We start from the raw sequence: 21613 nt of genomic DNA, 5'->3' as shown, positions 1-21613 counted from the left end.
TAAAGTGATGTAATGTGCCCAAATATGCTAGTTATATGCTTAAATATGGTCGTGATATGACATCATCATGTCCATATATGGGCACATCACATTTTGTTTGATAGTGTAGACAGAGCTTAAGCAATCATTGTTCCATGTTGAAATGGTCATGCAGTATCTCCATTAGCTTTGTTCGTCTCTCCATCTCTTTCCTAGTCAATTTGCAAAAACTGTTAAATGTATCTCTCAATTTACCTAAATACACCCTTAGTAAAATGAATTCGTCCTTTAAAGTTGCAGGCGCAAAAATATGGAACAGTTTACCAATTAATATTAAATCGGCACCAACAATTACGTCCTTTAAGGCTAGATACAAATCTCATTTCTTTTCATAAACACTGTTTTATATTTAATTACGTTTCTCTTATATATATTTTGATTAAGACAGGACCACAATGTAAAACAGATACACTGTTATCTGATTGTTTTATCCTGTATAAATATATTATTTATTATTATTATAAATCAAAACAGTTCAACCTTCATCTTCTATCTTACCTCTTCAATTTATTTCTTCTAGATATACCTATTCTTGGTCGACCCTAATAGTTTTCAAACCATTACTCAATCAGAACCAGACGTAGGTGGCCATAAAGTAGGTAAGTACGAATTTGTATTTGAAAGCTAAAACACAAACTGAAATGGTATGTGTTATTTCGCACTATTTTCATTTCTGAACAAAATTAACTGAAACTCAATACTATTCTTTAATCTAGGAGGCTAGAAAATCATCTCTAATAGACAAATTCGAAGATCGTATAATTTCATTTCTGTATAATTGTGAGGACCCCATTGGAAATAAGTCCCACATCGGGACTTTAATGGGCTAACCTGCATCTCCTGTTTTATCCTTTTTTTCTGTTTTAAATTGAAATTGTATATATTTATACTTGTATCATACATTTTGCATGTTTGTAATGATATGCAAATAAATCAAATCAAATTATCTTATTTAATGAACACAATTTTCATTACTTATCTTTGTTGTTAAAGGTGCTGTTGTTGGCGTGGCACTTGGGACATGCATTATCGGCATCCTTTTAGCTGTTGCCTTTATGTTTTATTTTGCCAAGAAGAAAGGTGGTTCTAACGGTAAATCACCCGGTGGACTACCGGCTCAAGAGATATTAGCAGATACCTGGTAGTTTACGCATATGAAAAAAGGACGTTACGGTTACTGAAAATGTTGGTAAAAAATCTTGGTTTGAAATATTTTACATAGACAATGCACGACCCATGCTCGTTGGTAATCAGTGCCTGCCCGTTATACCGCCATACTACTAGTAATACCCCATTAGTGATAGAATGTGATTCCCGGATGTAGAATAGAAACAGTAACAAAAAACAAGTTCACAAGCTAATTTTAATACATTCAGCATTTTGTTGGTACAAAACAAAGATATGTATGGCACGCACTTCATGCTAAAATATATATATACAACAGAGTGACCCAATGATCTAATGAAAGCGCAAATTAACTGAAGATACTTTGTTTAATGTCATAAATGTAGTCTTCTTTTCTTTCATTTGCAATTTAATAGTTACAGCTGTACAAGCATGAAATATTTTATTATTAAACTTCAGTTTGTATGTCAAAAACTTATGATATTACTTATCGTCGTAGCAATATAACATAACCTATGCTACCTCCAATTATTAAACCAACCAATGCAGTTCCACAGGCAACACCTGCCATCATTCCTAAAAGAAACAATAACAAAATATATATATACAGTTAAATATAAACACATTGAAACAAATTGAAATATGACCCGTCACTAGGTACGCTTTAACCGACTATCGCAAGTCATTGAGATCACGTCAGAGAGGTGGTACATTGTAGACGAAGAAGGAATAGTAGAAAACGATTTCTAATCATGTTCAATGAGGAAAAAATGTATGTTTTAAAATTGTGGTTTCTAGTTAAGAAATTCTTAATTCATCATATCAATCCTTATCAATACAGTATAAATCAGTATTGGGATATCGTCGAAAGTTCAGATAATCTGATTTAAAGTACATTTTGAATTTAAAAAAAAACAAAAAAACACTATATTATTTATCATGGTAAAGTGAAATTGCACATTACTACACTACGTACCGCTTGAATAAGTCTTATCCGGTTCAGGTAGGTTTGGATCTATAGCGCCAGTTGACAGTGTTTCTGGCTGTGCAGAAAGTGTTATCTCGCTCTAAATTTTCGAAATATAAAATATTACAGTGAAAATAATAAGTAGGCTTACAATTTTGATGTTGAAAATATTTGTAGTTTGTCGCTTTCTTGTAGATGCTTTAATTGTAGAATGTAATTATTTTGTTTATTTCTGTGTACTGTTCTGCAGGGTGGACCAACTAGAGGTGTTTAGCACCTGGTTGGTCTTTCCATGCCTTTTTTATTTCGTTTTTTCTTTGTATTGTATATGGCAGAAAATGAATAAATAAAATAATTAATAAAATAAATGTTTATATTTTTTGAAAGATTCAAATACCTTATCTGATTTTATCATCTTCACCGTCAGTCCTCCAGCATTGACGACTGTCTCTATATTTGTAAAAGCTTCTGATAAGCCTGGCTCTTTTACAGGATTTTCTACGTCACCGTGTATGCTTGGCGTATCAAGAAGTTTAAATGCTACCCACACTCTGCTCGTGTAACGAATCTATAATACATGTTGTTTGTTAGCGATTCAGAAAAACTTTCCAGATTTCAAGAGTTTTAGGGTGCGCACACTTTTGTACTCATACTTTTTAGTCTTGAAACTAACAGGGTTTACTAACAGCTTGCAAATCCTCTTGCTATTTTTTTCTCGTTTTGTAAATTAATTCAGTACTAGTCATACCCATATGTTTTTAAATAACTTGCCTTTGAATATATACCTACCCATATATCAGTGATTCGAATTGGTGAAACTTTTGCTGCGACTGCGATAGAATTACGAACATCCTCAATAAAGATCAGTTCGTTGTTGCTAACAAAGTCTATTGTGTCTTCGCCGTTGTTGTCATCTACATGGGGAATAGTATAAACATTAACTTGAAGCTTAACTTCAAAAGTATAGTGAAAGTTAAATAATGTACACAATTTAAATTGCATACCTGACATTTGAAATTGTCCTCTCGTATGCGCTTCATCACGGTAACAGGGACTAATATCGAAATCTGCGTATGATATCGGTTCTTCGTTGTATTTGTAAGTATTGATAATAATATCCGTTTCCTAAAATTGAATATTGAAAACGATTAATGAAAATGTAAAATAGATTTCTCACTAATTTAAAATATCTGTAGGTCAATGAATATCAAATGGATAGCAATAGTCTAAAAAGACCCGATACAAATAGTTAGAGAGGCAAAACGTTTGTTAAATGGTACGCGGAAAAGAGGCTTTAGGATAAATTGAGGTTTACTACCATGTAAAAGAAATAAAATGAACTGAACAATTCTTCTGGTTATTCGGCTATGAACTGAGTGTGTGACGTCATGACTTTTTTTAGAATAACAGATCTTACGTTTTACGCAATAAGGTATGCGGACATTCGAAGTGGACCTTAAAGACGGCAATAAGGACAAGTAGGCTTAACAACTTGAGACGAAATTTACGGTAAGCGGTTACCGAATTTTTGTTCATTACTTCATGTGTGCGTGTTTGTGTTTACCTATTGTGTGTACAATTTGAGATATAGATGTAGCTAGGCTTAATTTTTCGATTTATGACCCATGCAAACAGTCAACACGCACTTTATTTCATTCTATTAACAATAAGCCTACATACTGTAGAATAGCAGTTTTATTTTAGTAGGAGTAGTCTGATTGGGGACGCACAAACGTTTGATTACGATACTACAGCAGATTCTCGATATATGAGTAGGCCTACATAATTTGGCAACGGTACTGTATAAACTGTGTTATGAGGATACAGTAGGCCTACAGATAATAGCTTTTTAGACTTACTTCTTTTATGAAGTATATTCGTTGTTGTATTGGTTGGTTGGCCACTCCAGTCATTCCAGAATCATCCACCCATCCTTCCTGTTGAATTAAAATAACATTTTCAGTCGGACTTGAAATGTTTTATGGAAGTGAAAAGTATGGCGGTATATTACTATAAAAAAATTATGGTATTACCATGTATACGTTAATATTGGTTGTAATACTGTAGAACTAGAGTAATAACAAACAATTCCGAATTGAATTACGTATTAAACATTATTTAAAGAAAAGAGAACAATTTTATATACATTTACATGTATTTTGTATATAACAGGCATATTGAAGGAATTGTCAAATTTTACCTGGACCAACATCAACTCGAATCTCGATTGTTCTCATAGATCTCTCATATCAACCGTTTATTAATGTATAGGCCTACACCTATATTTTAATTTATCTTTAATTTATAAGATAAATTATTTTTCAAAAATACAGTGAAAGATATGATACAGTAATAATACTAACTGCAGCCCAATACATTTCCCAGGTAGTGTCAGTTTCAAAGTTAGGTGGCCAATCTGTTCTGCTTCCTACCCAAACATCGCATAATATTCCCCGAACAGTTCTCTGGAAATTACAGAATGTGATTAATATTTATTATTTATTTTATATTTATATTTATATCCATGTTATATCAATTATACCTAGGCAACGTTGGTTGTTGGCCTACCAGCTAGGCCTATAAACATGTCACAATCATTGTATATCGCGGACGTGTTAATGAATGATGACAACGATGATTGACAGTTAATTAGTGATTACTAACTACAAAACAAATCTATATATCTATAATATTCCTACCTGACCCTCGTAGCTATAGTCAACTTTATCGTAACCAAACAGTTCGGCCCCGGTTCTTAATCTAACGTAATGGGGATCATCTGTCGGCTCTGAATCAGAAGTCGAGTTGTATATTGGTTTGGCAGTACAGTTGTTGGTATATTTGTCGATGAGATATGCTATACCTGATGTTAAACAATATTTTAGAATGCCAATACGACTTCGGTAAAAGTGGAGTGAGGCAAATCATTTGCTGAAAGTATCCTATAGCCTGTTAGCCCCAGATAAGGTGATAACAAACCCACGAAAAGTTATCGATAATTGGGTGGATTGAATCCCACTAAAGATGCGTTTACATCAGCCCGAATCCGCTTCTATTCTTTAACACTATACCCATTTTCCACGATTTTTTCTACAGGTACCGGACCGGATCCGGGCTTGAGGTGAACCCAGCTTTACCCGGGTAAATAACTAAAGCTTAACAGGCCATTCGGATTCCTAAACAAGCTTGAACATCGGAGAATATATAAAGTTAAAATAGATACATGAGCAGAGAAATACCAGTGGCGAATCATACACGAGAAAATTCGACCCGGAATCCCCAGTCCTTGTTCCTTTTTTGCTGGGACTTTTCTAGTGATCTATCTTTTCCAGCTGCGCAGTGGCGAATCATACACGTGGCGAATCATACACGAGGCGATTCGATCCGGAATCCCCAGTCCTTGTTCCCATTTTGTTGCTGGGACTTTTCCAGTGATCGTACCTTTTCCAGCTGCGCAGTGGCGAATAATACACTAGGCGATTCGATCCGGAATCCCCAGTCCTTGTTTCCACTTTGTTGCTGGAACTTTTCCATTGATCTACTTTTTCCAGCCGCGCAGTCTCTCATTCTATGCCGCTCTGATACATATACTGTAGGCCTATATACAAATCATATAATTACTGTAGGCCTACTAACCTGTATTGTAATCATGGATTTCACTCATAGGATTCAAACCATACGTGTATTGTGGTATGGCTGTTGGTGGTGCATAGTCAAATCTTATTAAATTGGCAGGATAATCATACCATTCCTATCAATGATGTAACATAACTTTTAGGATTACATTTGTTAGTATATATAAATGTATGACAATGTATTACAATGCTGTGGTTTGTCAAACCAATGTACTGGTACCATATTTGACGAATGTTGGTTCTTTCTTTTTTCTTTTTTTTTTTCTAGATTTATTTGTACATTTGTGTTCCTGTACTTTCACTACACCCCTAGTTATTTAAGTCAACTTGTTGTTTAAACTTAAATCTTTGATTAAGAATCAAACTTACATCCACGTAGAATACTATTTGGTTGAATGAAATGATTTCCTCCACTCTCATTTGAAACCGGTCCGGTGGCATTGGTATTGGTGTTGTTTTAGTTCTATTCGGACAACCTACTCCTGGTGGTGTCTGTAAATTGAAAGTATATATTATATGGAAATTCATCAATAGTTCTTTTTTTTATGTTACTGTGAAACAATCTTTTCAATACAATAACACAATCTTAACCCTTGTCTACACCATCAAACGTATGTCATATCACTACTATATTTGGGCATATCACTACCATATACGGGAACATCACACTTTGTTTGCAAACTGGTTTGATATTGTAGACAGAGCGTTAAACAAGTTAGAAAATCTAACCTGGAAAACAATAGCAGGAATCGGATCAGTTCGAAAAAATAGCAGTTCATAAATAAAGTTGACTGGATACACAGAGCCTGAATTTAGAATCGCTTCACCAACAACTACCGCTCTTACGGGTATGGGATCGGTTCCAGATGCAGTTTGGTATCTAAAACGAAACATAGTTTAAGGAAGCTATTCTTACTACGAGAGGAAATTATGCTGTCTCTGCCTTGTGGACACAGTATACGACTTCAGCTTGATATATTATAGTATGAAAGTTGCTTTCGAAGATCATCAGAGCGAACCAACAACCTTTATTTATAATAATGAATAACCGTCGCCGTCTTCATGAACATCATATTCAACCGTTTATCAACACTGTTCATACATGCATTAATTAACGCTGATAGAAGCCCGCATGGCACCTTTCCCAGTAGAAAATGTAGCTGCTGAGTTATCAATAAAATTGGCGTCGTCTTAAAAATACAAGAGAAAATTAATAGTACTACCTTACCCTGGTTTTGATATGTAGTAATCCATAACAAAAGTGGTGTCATACAAAGCTTGGTACCCACATGCCCTGTAGTGATCACATGGTATTCCACGAACATCGGATTCACCAATATACACTGACGGGTAGTCGTCTCTGAAACTATTGGTGAAAATACGGTTGGCAAGTAGAGCTGATAGAGGACCAGACTTAGATGTGTACGCACCTTCAGTAGATGGAATAAGGTCTAATTTGAGTACTTCGCATTCCGGAATACCTCTATCGACTTTTAACAGACAAAATAAATATAATAAAATAGATTATATCATATAATTTTGTGTCTGCAAACAAACATTGGTCTTGGTATTGTATTCTCATAATTATATCGTCACCAATAAATATTTTTCAGTAAAGCTGTCTACACTACCAAACCTTATGTGACAAAAAAATTTGATCTGCTCATATATGGACACGATGACATCATATCACTACCATATTTGGGCACATCACATTTTTTTGTCAAAATAGTTTGATAGTGTAGACTAACTACACCGACTAAACCAGTGTGAGACAAGGTAGGTCCAGATTTGGATGTATCAATCTGTTTCAAGCCATATCCTTGTCTTGTTTTTGTATATCATGCGTCATTGTCATCATAACCGTTTTTTGGCCACGGTCCTCTATACCCAACACTGACTAGTCGTGTCAGATTATTGTCGACGTCGTCTTCTTTGTCGTCGTTATCGTTGGCAATTATTTGGACCGACAATCACCCACATGTGGATGTGTCATATTTTGTTAAGAGTAGGTCTATTAGTCACATGATTTATATGTTTAGTTTTTAAAAACAATACGTAGTATATTTACAATAGTAAGGTTTGTATGTCAGGATGTACTGTTCCATTAGCTGATAGTCTGACAGTGTCTTGATCTCAACACCATTATAGATGATACTGAGGGATTGTTTATAACCGTCAACCCACTGCTGTGCGTCTACCGTTTGCTTTTCATTTTCGTTAATCTCCATTCGCCAGTAGAATAAACTCGGGAATGCTGGGGGTTGTTTAACACTGGGGGTATATGGCTTACATACTTCGGGATTGAATTCTGCTAATACTGAACTTAGGATGGACGTCAACACCATAAAAACACTGAGTGGGCAGAGGAGATCCATCTGAAATAATAAGCAAAATACGAATAATGATACTACAGTCTGGCTTAATTATATATTAAAACTCTGACTTGTGATTTGGTGGACCTACCCCTAAAACATTTTTGGAAGCTCATTTTCCTTGTTTTCGTTTTACAAATAAAGAGGGGTTAATCCGTTCCACAGCGTCCCATGACCGTTTACATACCCAGGATATGCAATGGTTGTTTTCACACACTGTTTTGGTTCAAGCTGCTTCACTCACACGCAGCCTAAATTTTCACGTTTTCACCACCAAAATGTTGATTTTAATTACATTATCTTACCGTAAAATTGTTGTATTTCCTACTATTTGTGTTGCATTCACGTGCAGTGGATGATATAGAATAACGGACTTTGCTCAGTTGTTTTAGTTATCTTAGTTATCTTAGTTTAAAATTCACTGATACTAGCATCAAGTGCTTTCTATCTTACTATATATTATTATCAAAATACGTTTATTCACGTGGGGATTATTTATTGTATTATTTGCGATAAAATTATATCAGAGCGATTATTGGCCACAGTGTGCATAGACTAAAGCCCTGTCTACACTATCAAACTAGTTTGACAAAAAAGTGTGATGTGTCCAAATATGGTAGTGATATGCTTAAATATGGTGGTGATATGACATCATCATCATCTACACTATCGAAAAAATGTGATGTGTCCATATATGGACATGATGATGTCATATCACTACCATATTTAAGCATATCACTACCATATTTGGGCACATCACATTTTTTTTAAAGTTCGATAGTGTAGACAGGGCTTTAGCTGAATCATGCTAAGGCCGTGTTTCCGCATCCAAAAAAAAAAATCAGTTAATTAATTAAAATAACTCTATCCTCTTTATCGTTTAATTATCCGATTTGAATAAAATAATTAACGATTAATTTTTCTCGTGTGGAGTCGGTTAAACCCCTTTTCCACAGTAAGTTTATCGGTTACTTTTTTTTATCGGGTAATGTTTGGTTGCGGAAACACGGCCTAACATTTGGGATTATTATTCCACAAGCGCTTAGAGAACTTTGGTGGATTATTGTAATATATAGAATTTTCCTTTTGTGTTATTCTCTATAGTTTTTATCCAGGTTATTATTTAATGTTATAATACACAGATTTGGCTCCAACAATTCAGATGTTCCTATTCCCGAAGTGGTGTTGTAAGTCGATTTTTTATATTTGTTAGTTGTAACAAAAATTAATATAATAAATAACCATGTACGTAACAACGGCGATGTCGTGTATATTATACAGAAAAAAATACAGAAATCAACTATTGTATTACAAAAAGAAGATAATATTTAATTGCGGAATGGACAAAATTTATTCTTGTAACAGGCAAGAGTGCTCCCTGCTTGTACCAACAAAATAAAGACAAAAAGCTGATAGAAAACACTGCTTTAAGACCAATATTTCATTTAAAATAGAAAAAAATCAGTGTTAAAAAGTCAAAAATAATACAGTATACCATGAGTACATATTAATTACTTTTGCCAGACATAATATCAAACATTGTGGCCACCAATGTAACATACCTGAGAACGAAAATTACTGAAGAACCAATAAGAAGGCATAGCATATAGACCAATAAGAAAAACGTTTATAGCACACAGAAATGTAAGCTCTGTCTACACTATCAAACTGAATGTGACAACAGAATGTAATGTGCCCATAAATGGACACGTTGATGTCATATCACTACCATATTTGTGCACGTCACTTTTTTTGTCAAACAAATGTGATAGAGTAGACAGAGCTTTAGAGTATGAAGGAATTAATTCAGTTTAAATCAGTTCCCGATGGTTACAAAATGCAACGGTTAAGTCGACATAGAGAAAGTAAGTACAAGATTTAAAGTACAGATAATTCTAAATTAGTCCCGCTTTTGAATAACCCACCATAAATTTTTAAATATCTATTAATATGATCCATTTTTTCTTAGCATTAACGTAATAAATATGAATTATGTTGGATCGGAGAAGAATATCACGTTTGAGACATAGCGCATTCCGAGCCTGCTTAAATTATGTGCTAATATAAATTAATGTTCTTACTCCCACAAAAACTAAAGGTGAAATTTGATTGGTCCACGATTTGGCCTATCACATGGAACTTCAGAATAGTCAAATTTTGCTGATGTTTTTTAGATAAGATATTTCCACATACGACATATGTTCACACAAAAGTTAAACATCACCACATCCACTAAAGAAATCAGTAATTATAACATTATTTTTACAATACGAAAAACTTGGAATATTACTTTTTAATTTAGACTTAATTGTTGGTCTTAAAATGAATAATTACTATTTACTGAAATGAGATAAAAAATTACTTAAAAAATGTAATTTATCCACTTGGTATTAAAAGCTAATTCAATTTTCTAAAACTATACTTTAAATTTTTTTATTTCATTAGAACGATAAAAAAAATCATATGGTGATCCATAAATGAACTTAATACGGCCTTCTTCGTTCTCTTCTTGTATGTTGTTGGGATTCTTTGTTATCTTTCAATCAGCCACTTAACCACATCCATTCAATCAGTTAATATTTTAACGCTTTCGATATTTTAACGCTTTCGATATTTTATTCTCGGTGAATTAGAACAAACAACCCTAATCCCAAAAGCACCAGATACTGTGGACAAATAAAAGATACATTTAAAAGGAGTGTGTACATATAATTGTCATTGTACTGTAGAACAAGCTCCTATTAAGGGGACAACTTCAACACCCAACAGGGGTGTCCCTTGAATAATTTTAATTAAAACATATATTGCCCTCATTATCACTTTAATAAATAGAGTTTAAACATTAAACATTTTTCAGTGGCAAATCGTCGTTTTCAAGGAATTTCTCACCTTAAATTTAGGATAATCGTTCATTAGGATTGTTACTATTCCAACATATGGTACAAAACCTCTCGCCCTGCCTACAACATCTTTTCGTTCAAGCCACAACTGACCAGGAGCATATAAACCACGATCATCTACTGAATTGTTATCACCTTTTGTCAAAAATTTTACTTTTCCATCTTCTCTGAAAAACGAAAAAAAAGGTAATTGCTGTATATTAATTTTGTTTAAACTGATGAAATTAAAATAAGGTCATTGAATACAAATGCACTGTGAATGAATAAAGGGTGAAGTTATCATAATATTAAATTTGACATTATCAAGAAATACTTACTTTTCATGTAAACGCAAAACCCTGTGCACAATTGGTATTTCTCGTCCTTCAATTTTAAAAACAACAATTTCTCCTACACGAATTGGGTCCGACTGATGATTGGTGAGGAATAAAAGATCGCCACGGTGGAATGCTGGTTCCATACTACCACTAAAAAAAATTACAAATATCGATTAGTATTACACAGGGAACAGAAAACAAGAGGCAATTAAAAAAATAATTATTTACAAAGTTATCTAGGCCCTAGCTAAATAAATCACAATTATCGATGTCACTAAACAAAATAAAAATTATTTATGCTTTTTTTAAAGGTCTAGTTTATCTAATTACCTTAAAACAACAACGATGGGACTTTCACTGCTTGTCACAACCATCAGCCCTTTCCAGATCATTAGTGCTGATGATACTATCATTCCAAAATTTAAAACTTGGTAAAAAAGCTGAAAAATATTAAGAAAGTTCAAGTTGTATTTGAATTAACATTAAACAAGAAATAAATTGTCAAACCTCGGTACCAACTGACAGCCCTAGGCCTAGCTAGTGTCTACGACACCCATCCATATGGATGGATGCTCTCAAGCTACCCAGGATGAGCACCTGAGCCGAGAGTGTGAACACACCGGCTGTTCTCCCATCCCAGCGCCTCAGTCAGGGCCTGGCCTAGCTAGGCTAGCTGGCAGCAAGGCTGGCTGCACAGAGATTGCAAAAAAGCCCTACAATTTTATAATTGTATATGACTTACCTGTCGTTTGTTCATCCGCCTAACATCATCTAAAAAGTCAAAATTCCCCATAATAAACACTCTTTGTTCATACACAAAATGTACAGAAACGAAAACTGTGTTATTTTCTAAATGACCTTTGACACTCGTTATAAACACGTGTACTACCGATGGGGGCGTTTTGATTCTACCACTAATAGCATGGGGGTAAAATAATACACCATTTTAAAAAATAATATAAATAAAGGTACAATGAGCAAGAAAACAAGTTTAAAATATTTCTAAATAATGATAATCACTTCTTAGAAATTTCATTTACAAAAAAATAAATTTTATTTGCAAAGATTCTAGTTCTAACAAAACCTGTTTTCCCTTCGACTCGAAACTAACAAAACAACAAACAGGGGATCGGAGGAGAGAAAGCATTTATTTATTTATTGCATGAAAATGGCAGATGAAGCAAATTACAGTGATGATAGTAACGAAGGTAAGCACGTTTATTTTAGTATATTATGTTATTATTATATGTCGAATATTGGCTATAAATGATAAGGTTCTGTATGTAATTCTAAGTAGGCCTAGGCTGATGATGCTATTCTTAGGCCTAGCTACAGCTAGCTAGCTAGCTAGGCCTAGCCTAGCTAGGCTAGGCATGATGGAGGTCTAGGCCTAGCTAGGTTACTACTTCTACTAGCGAGTGAGTAGGCATAGAGTATGTTTGTTAAGACAGGTATGTGGCTGTAGATACTAGGGCCTGCTTGGCCCTTGAAACAACTAACCGGCTAGCCTACACAGTAGCATCTTTTAAACTTTACTAAAGTCTTCAGGATAAAATACAGTAATACAAATGTTTGATATAATTATACATATAATATGCTATATGCTAACATCACGTTTTAATATATTAATCATTTGTTCAAATGTTTTTGTATATATGTATGTATACAAATTTTAGGAAATAAACTGTAAAATTAATAATTTTCTACTGTATCATGAATGACATTAATTATCAATTTTACTTTTAATTTCTAAAGCTAATTCTGTAAATGATGAATCTGGTGGAGAGCAAGCTGAAGAGCAAGATGATTCAGGAAGTGAAAGAGCAGTTGAATCAGATGGAGAGGAACAAGAGGTCCAGTCAAACGCCAACAGTTCTGAACATGGTGAAGAATCACCAGACGAAGGAGATGCGGAACACGAAGAAGTAGAACAAGAAGCTGATGGCGATGAGGTTGAACAAGAGGTTGATGCAGAAGAAGAACATGAAGAGCATGAATCGGAAGATGAAGCTCAGCGAGACCATTCAGATGGTGAGGGAATTGAGGAGGAAGTTGAAGAACAGGAGAGGGGTTCTGGAGAAGAAGAATTAGTATCAGAAGCAGAACAGATAGAATCTGAAAATGAGGCACAAGAAACTGGTGATGTCATGGAATCAGGTGCAGAAGAAGAAGAACATGCTGGCTCGGGTGGTGAAGAAATAGAAGAAGATGAAGAACAACAAGTTGGTTCTGGTGAAGAAGAGGAGCAAGAAGAAGAAACTGTAGCATCAGCTGGTGAAGATGCAGCATCTGAAGCAGAAGAAGCTGGATCTGGAGCAGAAGATGTTGCTGGATCTGGAGCAGAAGATGTTGCTGGATCTGGAGAAGAAGAGGTTGCTGGATCTGGAGCAGAAGAAGTTGCTGCTGAATCTGGAGCAGAAGAAGTTGCTGCTGAATCTGGAGCAGAAGAAGTTGCTGCTGAATCTGGAGCAGAAGAGGTTGACTCGAATGTAGAAGAACCCGAAGGGGAATTGGAAGAAGGACCACCTGAAGGGGAAGATATTGAGGATCACGAAGGAGAACTGCAGATTGGTTCTGATGTTGAAGAAGAGCATGCAAGTTCAGAGGTAGCTGAACAAGTGGAATCAGGGGCTGAAGACAATGTTGGCTCAGATGCAGAAAAAGAAGAAGATGTACAAGTCAGACAAGAACAAGGCTCAGGTAAAAACCTGGCACCATCATTATCTGTACCTGCTTTATATGTTACATTAACAATTACTTTTAACCTGGAAGTTAATTACAGTAGCATTTGTATAATGTAATTGTAACATGCACTTCTAAAAATATATATATACGTCAAATATGTACTGTACTTGATCAACAATTTCAATGCCACCAGTATTGACATTATTTATCTAAAAATAGCTTTTAAAACAAATATTATCTTAAAAATAGAGGATAGTGATAGTGAAGATGAAATTGGACGTAAACCGAAAAGAAAAACCAAGATGAATGATGATGATGGGGGTGATATCGAAAAAGAGTCAGACAATGAAGAAGAAGGTCTAGGTAAGGTTGTATAAGTACTGTAGAAAATGTAAATGTATTAATAATCATGCTCTCGGGTTATTTTAAGGAAATATGCCCTGAACCTATGGCTGTCACAGAATACCAGAATATCATCAAAAATACTTTGGATTATGTTCTGTCTACACTATCAAACTGTATGTGACAATAAAATGTGATGTGCCCATATATTGATATGATGAGACTTCCTTTAGAAAGCATGCATGGGTTTGCCATCCTGTATTTGCCAAGTTGTCTGTTGAATAGTGTGAATATAAAAAGTTTAGAATGAAAAGAAAAAGTGTTTCAAATTCTTTTTTAGGGCAAGCTACACAAGAAGGTTTATTTGGTGATGCAGATGACATTTCAGATGATGATGAAGATCTGGATGCCATTGCAGCTGAACTTGCTGGTGGCGAAGCTCAAGATGGAGAAGAACAGATGGAGGTTTGTCTAAAGCCCTGTCTACACTATCAAAAAAAGTGTGATGTGCCCAAATATGGTAGTGATATGACATCATCATCATATCTATATATGGGCACATCACATTTCTTTGTCACATAAAGTTTGATAGTGTACAAAGGGCTTAAGATTTATGTGTCAACTACTCAATGTTCATGTATACTTAACTGTACCTCTCAGTTGTTTGTAAACATCATTTTATTATTTGCTTGATTGTTCAATTTATACCAGATCTGATGGCCTATGTCCAGTAAAACCCAGGTCTTTTAAACTTGGTTCTTGCTGGCCAGTCAATTTTTCTCAGATATTTTTATAATAATTGTAAATTATTGAATAATTGCAGAAACATTAAATTTGGCCCATTGGGACTAGTAGCACCAATCATTTTTTTTAGTAAAGTAAATTTTCTGGAGAACATATTAGTACATATCAACTATAAGGAAAACCTGTTTATATAATGAATAAAAAAATGTTAATATACATAAACATGAATGATTATTATGTAATGATTTGATTGTGAAGGTTGACAGGCAAGATGGGCAGCAGGATGAAGATCAAGAGGAAGTTGTGGATACTCGAATTGACGTTGATTTACCAAAACTATCAACTGATCTAGGAGAGGAACTACATTTTGTTAAATTACCTAACTTTCTTAGTGTTGATACAAGGTAAAGCTCTGTCTACATTATCAAACCTTATGTGACAAAAAAATGTGATGTGCCTATATATGGACATGATGATGTCTACCATATTTAGGCAAATTTTGATAGTGTAGACAGAGCTTAGACTGTCAGAAAACTTTTTTTTTTCAAATTTACAACCCCTATTAAGGTGACACCTTTATGACCCAACACAGCCCCTTATAAGGAGTTCCCCTGAATAAGGATGGTTGTAGTAGTAATTAATAATATATTGACTCTCATTCGTTTTATGGAAAATTGTTTTCTTAAAAGGAGTGACCTCTGAATAGGTTTTATTGTCTATTGTATTAAAGACCTGGAGAGGGATGGATTCTGTATGGTGTATTTGCCCTAGACATGCTACGGAATTGGGAATTCTCCTATAACCACACCCGGTCACAGGACCAGTAAATATTAAAATATTATTATGTAATGTAAAACTTTACATTATGAAATGTGAAATATTAAAAAATATATAAAAATGCTCTTACTTTCTTTTTTTATATTGTAGGCCCTTTGACCCCACTACATTTGAGGATGAATTTGAAGAAGATGAAATTCTAGATGAAGAAGGTAGAACAAGGTTAAAATTAAAGGTAACATGAAATGCATTTACACTAAAACTCAATTATTTTAGCAGAACCATAGCAGATCCCAGAAAAAAAATGTAGTTCATTTTGAGTTTTTGTTTATGTATCATATTTATGTTTATATATTATGTTTATGTATCATATTTATTTTTATATATCATGTTTATGTTTATGTATCATATTTATGTTGATGTATCATATTTATGTTTATATATCATGTTTATGTATCATATTTATTTCTTGTTTTTCTATTGTCAGGTTGAAAACACAATAAGGTGGAGAAAAATATTTGATGAGGAGGGTATAGAAATAGACAGAGAAAGCAACGCTAGGATTGTCCGTTGGTCAGATGGAAGGTAATAGGAATGTACATTTAGCTCAAGGGGTTTAAAACTGACACAAAAGCTATAACTGGAAGATCGCCCTATTTACACCCTCTGTTGTTTTGACATTTTGTATTGTGTAATATAAATAAACCATGTTTATGGACAGTCTATCTATCTATCTATCATAACATGCAATGAATGATTATATTATGTGGTTGGTTTTTTGCAGTATGTCTCTTCATCTTGGGAAAGAGGTCTTTGATGTCTACAGGAGTGCCATTCAGGGCGATCATAACCATCTTTTTATCCGTCAAGGAACTGGTCTTCAGGGACAAGCAGTCTTTAAAACAAAACTTTCATTCAGGTATACAATAATGCATATTTTTAGTCTTTGCAATTTACTTCTTTTGAGTTCATGCATGAATAGCATTTTCTTCATCTGGTGTACACAGACGTTTCATTTTATTGTGTTGATTTAGTAGTATATTGGATTTTATAAATGTATTTGTCTGCCAATATCGGTTTGTACATATTGTTAGCTCTTGATTTTCTCAATATTTTCATGGTATATTTGATTCACACTATACATTCAGATTTGTTTTTCTCTATTTTTAGGCCACATTCAATTAACAGTGCCACCCATCGTAAAATGACATTATCGGTGGCTGATAGATGTTCAAAAACTCAAAAAATTCGTGTTCTGCCAATGGTAGGCCAAGATCCAGAATCTCACAGAGCAGAGATGATTAAGGTGAATTTTGTTTTATCTTAAAAGTGCATTTTACTGAGCATATGGTAAATGTGATACAGTCATACATCACTTAATTTAGGCTCAAGGTGTATAATGCACTTTCATTCCATTGAGAAATTGGGCCTCTTGTGTTTTCCATAACAATATGATAGAACTGGTAGAGACTGAGATGAACTAGAACACTATGGTGACCCTACTCCTTCTGAAAGGTGTACACGAACCAGATGTGCTGACTAACCACAAGAACAATGGCCAAAGAGTGCCTTTGTTGGGTCTGTCTTAATCGCTTGGCCACTAGACTTAAAAATGAACATATCACATTCAAGTGGTCTAATTTGCCCTAGCTTTCAGTGAGGTGAAGTGATGTACTACATGAAATATCCCAAGGTTAATAACCGAAATAACTGTTCCATACTTTCTAAAATCAAAACCCGTCACAAAAATTTAATTTTTTTATAATATTTATTTAATGATGTATTAATACACAGAAAGAAGAGGAGCGTCTGAGAGCACAGATCAAAAGAGAAAGCCAACAGAAGAGATCTCGAGAAAAGACTCACCAACGGACCATAACGCATTCATATCTAGAAGGTAGAGATGATGAGGAAGAGGGAATTAGTATCGCAGCAATTAAGAACAGATTTAAACAACCAGGCTCATTTGGTAAGGATATTGTCTTAGACCTTAATTTTCCAACAAAAAGTTTTAATGTTACTAAACACTAAGTAAATCAATTGTTGCGTAGCACTGTGTAAATTATATATAAATAATACTGTCAAATTATAGAAACAGTGTCCATATTCGGAACATGATCTCATAATCGCGTCAAGCATAGCTCATCGGCGAAAAGTTCAATATTTTTTAGTTGTATGAAAAAATGTCTCTGCCGGGATTTGAACATGCGACCTCTCGCTTACAGAGCGAGTATCATACTGTTTTACAGTGGTACCCCTATTAAGGGGACAACCTTTGGACTCTTTTAGGTGTTGGTTGTAGTGTTAAAACATTGTCCCTCATTCACTGTGTGGGCGTTTCCCAAAAAGGTGTTCTGTATTTAGCAAGTTGAAATTCATTAAACAAAATGTATTATTATTTTAGTGACAGCGTATTCATCTGACAGTGATGAAGATTCAGAGAAGGAAGAGAGATTGATGAAGGCCAAAACATTAGACAGTGAACCAGAAGATGAGGTTTATTTATGTTTTTATTTTGCATTCTAAACATCTATGTTATTATAAATCTAATAGACCCAAAATTGGTAAAACCGATGCACATGCCATTGAAGCTGGTCACGTTTTATATGACGATTACAATGGCGATTTTGTGTAACAATCAGGTCGCAGAGAGGTCACCCTAATTCGCTAATTAGATGGGGCCATTGGCAGGGTAAATGACATTGTTAAAATCAAATAAGTCATCCAGTTGTGTAAAGCAATAAAATGTATAACACAATTTTTCAAGTGGGTAGGAATAACCTTTCTATTTTAATTTTGTATTATTAAATTATAACATTGTTTATGTTTGCTTTCAGAGTGACGATAGTACTTCCAAAAAAAGAAAAGCCAAAACAGACGATGGGCAAAAGAAAAAGTTAAAAGCATTAGCATTCAGCGATGATGAAGAAAGTGATTGAGAAGCCTGTTGGTGTAGGTTGTTACTACTCTTCAGAATCATGTATATTGCACTAGGCCTAAGCCCTGTTGAATGAAATCGAAGCTTGGTGTGATTAAAGTCTGCAGGTAATAAATATTCATGCGTTTCGACTTTATAATGATTTTGTGTATCTAGTATGACCCTAAACTTCTAAATATCTCTTGAATTAAAAAAAAAAAGGAGAATTGATCAAGAGGTTTAGCTGCCTGGAAAGAAGACGCAATATTTATATGTATTGCCTCTAAAACACAGTTGAAATGTCATGAATATTCTATACGTACAGAAGTGGTGCCCATAATATAAAAACAAAGTACTGTATAGTTTTCCAGAACACAAACCAAACTTAAATGCTAAAGAATAAAATTCAAGACATAGTTGAAAAAGTGGACAGAAATACCAACATATCTAGAGATTATTTAATGTATGTTTCTAGAAAAAGACTACTACTACCAATTAATTATATAAAAATATAACTTCTAGCAATTTCATTCTTGAAAGATACAAATACAGTAGTGTGTTTAAGCATTAAAGTTCAATAATATTTTACAATAAATAAGTTCATTATTGTTATTTGATTGTTGACACATAATCAATGCATTGCAACCACACATTCATGTTAAAGGCCCATTTACACTAGGAGGATAACGATCGATGATAAATATATAAGCATGCATTTTTTTACATAAAACAAAATAAATTAGAAAGGTTTTAAAGGATAATTATTTATGCTGTTTTTGATAACAATAATATTTTTAAAATTCCAATCAAATGACGTCATGATAAATAAAAGCAATAAAATCGTTGTAACGATATTTTTGCTCTTACTAATCATGGCGTCATTTGATTGGACGTGTGAAAATATCATTTTCATCAAAGGAAGCATAGATGGTTATGCTATAGTTCTAGAATGAAAAGTTTTTATATTTCTTTTGTTTTATGTATTAAAAATGCATATTTGTCTATTTATTACGAATACGAATACGAATAGAACTTTATTGCAATAAAAGGAAGATTGAAGTTTAACAAAAGAGTTTCACTCAGAAAAATAAAATGCAATATACAAATATAAAAAACATTTAGCAAGGAAGTACATACAATCAACAAATTTATTGTCGATCCTAGTTTTACTGTATAGTACAGACCCTTTTTTCGACATAACTGGTTACTATACGTATATAAGTTAATAATAACGCAATATATGCGCAGAGCATATATAGCAATAATAATTGAATTTCAAAGAGTCAATATTTTGGCAATTTTTAAAAAAAAAGTGGCCAAATTTGACTCTACAGGGGTTTTTTTTTTACGGAGAATGCCCAAAAGGGTCAACATTTTGCCATAATGTGTCCTGCGCATGTTACCTCAATATATATTTTAAAAAGTCTATATTTTGGGCATTTTTTGAAAAACCCTGTATCCCAGGGATATTTACAGAAAATGGCCAAATTTCGACCCTTTTATATTTTGACATTATTGGTTACTATAACTTAATTTAACATGTTACCTCAATATATATTTTTAAAAGTCTATATTTTGGGCATTTTTCGAAAAAAAATCCCTGTAATGGCCAAATTTGTAATGGCACTATAAGATGATGATAACGCAATATATGATCATATATAGCAATATTATCGCATAATAATTGAATTTTAAAAACTTGATAATTTGGCCATTTTTCGGAAAAACCCCTGTGCTATAGTACAGGGATTTTTTTTCAAAAATGGCCAAATTTCGACACTTATTTTTCGCCATAACTGGTTTCTATGGCACTATAAGATGATGATAACGCAATATATGATCATATATAGCAATATTATTGCATAATAATTTAATTTTAAAAACTTTATATTTTGAGCATTTTTCGAAAAAATCCCTGTGCTATAGTACAGGGATTTTTTCAAAAATGGCCAAATTTCGACCCTTTTATTTTTCGCCATAACTGGTTACTATGGCACTATAAGATGATGATAACGCAATATATGATCATATATAGCAATATTATCGCATAATAATTTAATTTTACAAACTTGATATTTTGGCCATTTTTCAAAAAAATCCCTGTGCTATATATAGTACAGGGATTTTTTTCAAAAATGGCCAAATTTCGACCCTTTTATTTTTCGCCATAACTGGTTTCTATGGCACTATAAAATGATGATAACGCAATATATGATCATATATAGCAATATTATCGCATAATAATTTAATTTAAAAACTTGATATTTTGGGAATTTTTCGAAAAAATCCCTGTACTATAGTACAGGGACTTTTTTTCAAAAAATGGCAAAATTTCGACTCTTTTATTTTTCGCCATAACTGGTTTCTATGGCACTATAAGATGATGATAACGCAATATATGATCATATATAGCAATATTATCGCATAATAATTGAATTTTAAAAACTTGATATTTTGCCCATTTTTCGAAAAAAATCCCTGTGCTATAGTACAGGGATTTTTTCAAAAATGGCCAAATTTCGACCCTTTTATTTTTCGCCATAACTGGTTACTATGGCACTATAAGATGATGATAACGCAATATATGATCATATATAGCAATATTATCGCATAATAATTGAATTTTAAAAACTTGATATTTTGGCCATTTTTCGAAAAAATCCCTGTGCTATAGTACAGGGATTTTTTCAAAAATGGCCAAATTTCGACCCTTTTATTTTTTGCCATAACTGGTTTCTATGGCACTATAAGATAATGATAACGCAATATGATCATATATAGCAATATTAT

General features: G+C 33.6%; 3 protein-coding genes across 4 annotated transcripts; 1 reads left to right on the top strand and 2 right to left on the bottom strand.

The window, feature by feature from the left end:
• Positions 1 to 1417: 1417 nt before the first annotated feature.
• Positions 1418 to 9742, bottom strand: LOC144847525 (uncharacterized). The gene is made up of 14 exons (XM_078703969.1): positions 9704 to 9742; positions 7838 to 8144; positions 6995 to 7256; positions 6496 to 6646; positions 6136 to 6258; positions 5768 to 5882; positions 4831 to 4994; positions 4495 to 4596; positions 3991 to 4068; positions 3136 to 3256; positions 2921 to 3045; positions 2529 to 2699; positions 2141 to 2231; positions 1418 to 1740 (listed from the first exon to the last, which is right to left on the bottom strand). The coding sequence occupies exons 1-14, from the start codon at positions 9740 to 9742 to the stop codon at positions 1652 to 1654; spliced, it is 1938 nt and encodes a 645-aa protein (XP_078560095.1). The 3' UTR covers positions 1418 to 1651.
• Positions 9445 to 12230, bottom strand: LOC144839613 (signal peptidase complex catalytic subunit SEC11A). Its single transcript, XM_078695052.1, has 5 exons — positions 12101 to 12230; positions 11689 to 11798; positions 11359 to 11508; positions 11031 to 11208; positions 9445 to 10807 (listed from the first exon to the last, which is right to left on the bottom strand). Exons 1-5 carry the CDS (start codon positions 12149 to 12151, stop codon positions 10757 to 10759), a joined length of 540 nt encoding a protein of 179 aa, XP_078551178.1. The 5' UTR covers positions 12152 to 12230; the 3' UTR covers positions 9445 to 10756.
• Positions 12231 to 12465: 235 nt separating this feature from the next.
• LOC144839415 (uncharacterized) lies at positions 12466 to 18969 on the top strand. 2 transcript variants are annotated; one of them, XM_078694769.1, is made up of 13 exons: positions 12466 to 12566; positions 13114 to 13682; positions 13731 to 14058; positions 14293 to 14406; positions 14726 to 14850; positions 15388 to 15533; positions 16057 to 16141; positions 16394 to 16491; positions 16691 to 16825; positions 17077 to 17212; positions 17701 to 17875; positions 18311 to 18402; positions 18744 to 18969. In XM_078694769.1, exons 1-13 carry the CDS (start codon positions 12521 to 12523, stop codon positions 18843 to 18845), a joined length of 2151 nt encoding a protein of 716 aa, XP_078550895.1. In that variant the 5' UTR covers positions 12466 to 12520; the 3' UTR covers positions 18846 to 18969. The 2 variants fall into 2 exon arrangements, with proteins under 2 accessions (XP_078550895.1, XP_078550886.1); XM_078694760.1 differs by having other exon boundaries at positions 13114 to 14058.
• Positions 18970 to 21613: the final 2644 nt, after the last annotated feature.

This window comes from Antedon bifida, chromosome 1, assembly GCF_963402885.1.
Source record: "Antedon bifida chromosome 1, ecAntBifi1.1, whole genome shotgun sequence".
In the NCBI taxonomy this organism is placed as follows: Eukaryota; Metazoa; Echinodermata; class Crinoidea; order Comatulida; family Antedonidae; genus Antedon; species Antedon bifida.
The sequence above is the reverse complement of the archived record's forward strand: the minus strand, read 5'-3'. Positions and strand labels throughout refer to the sequence as shown.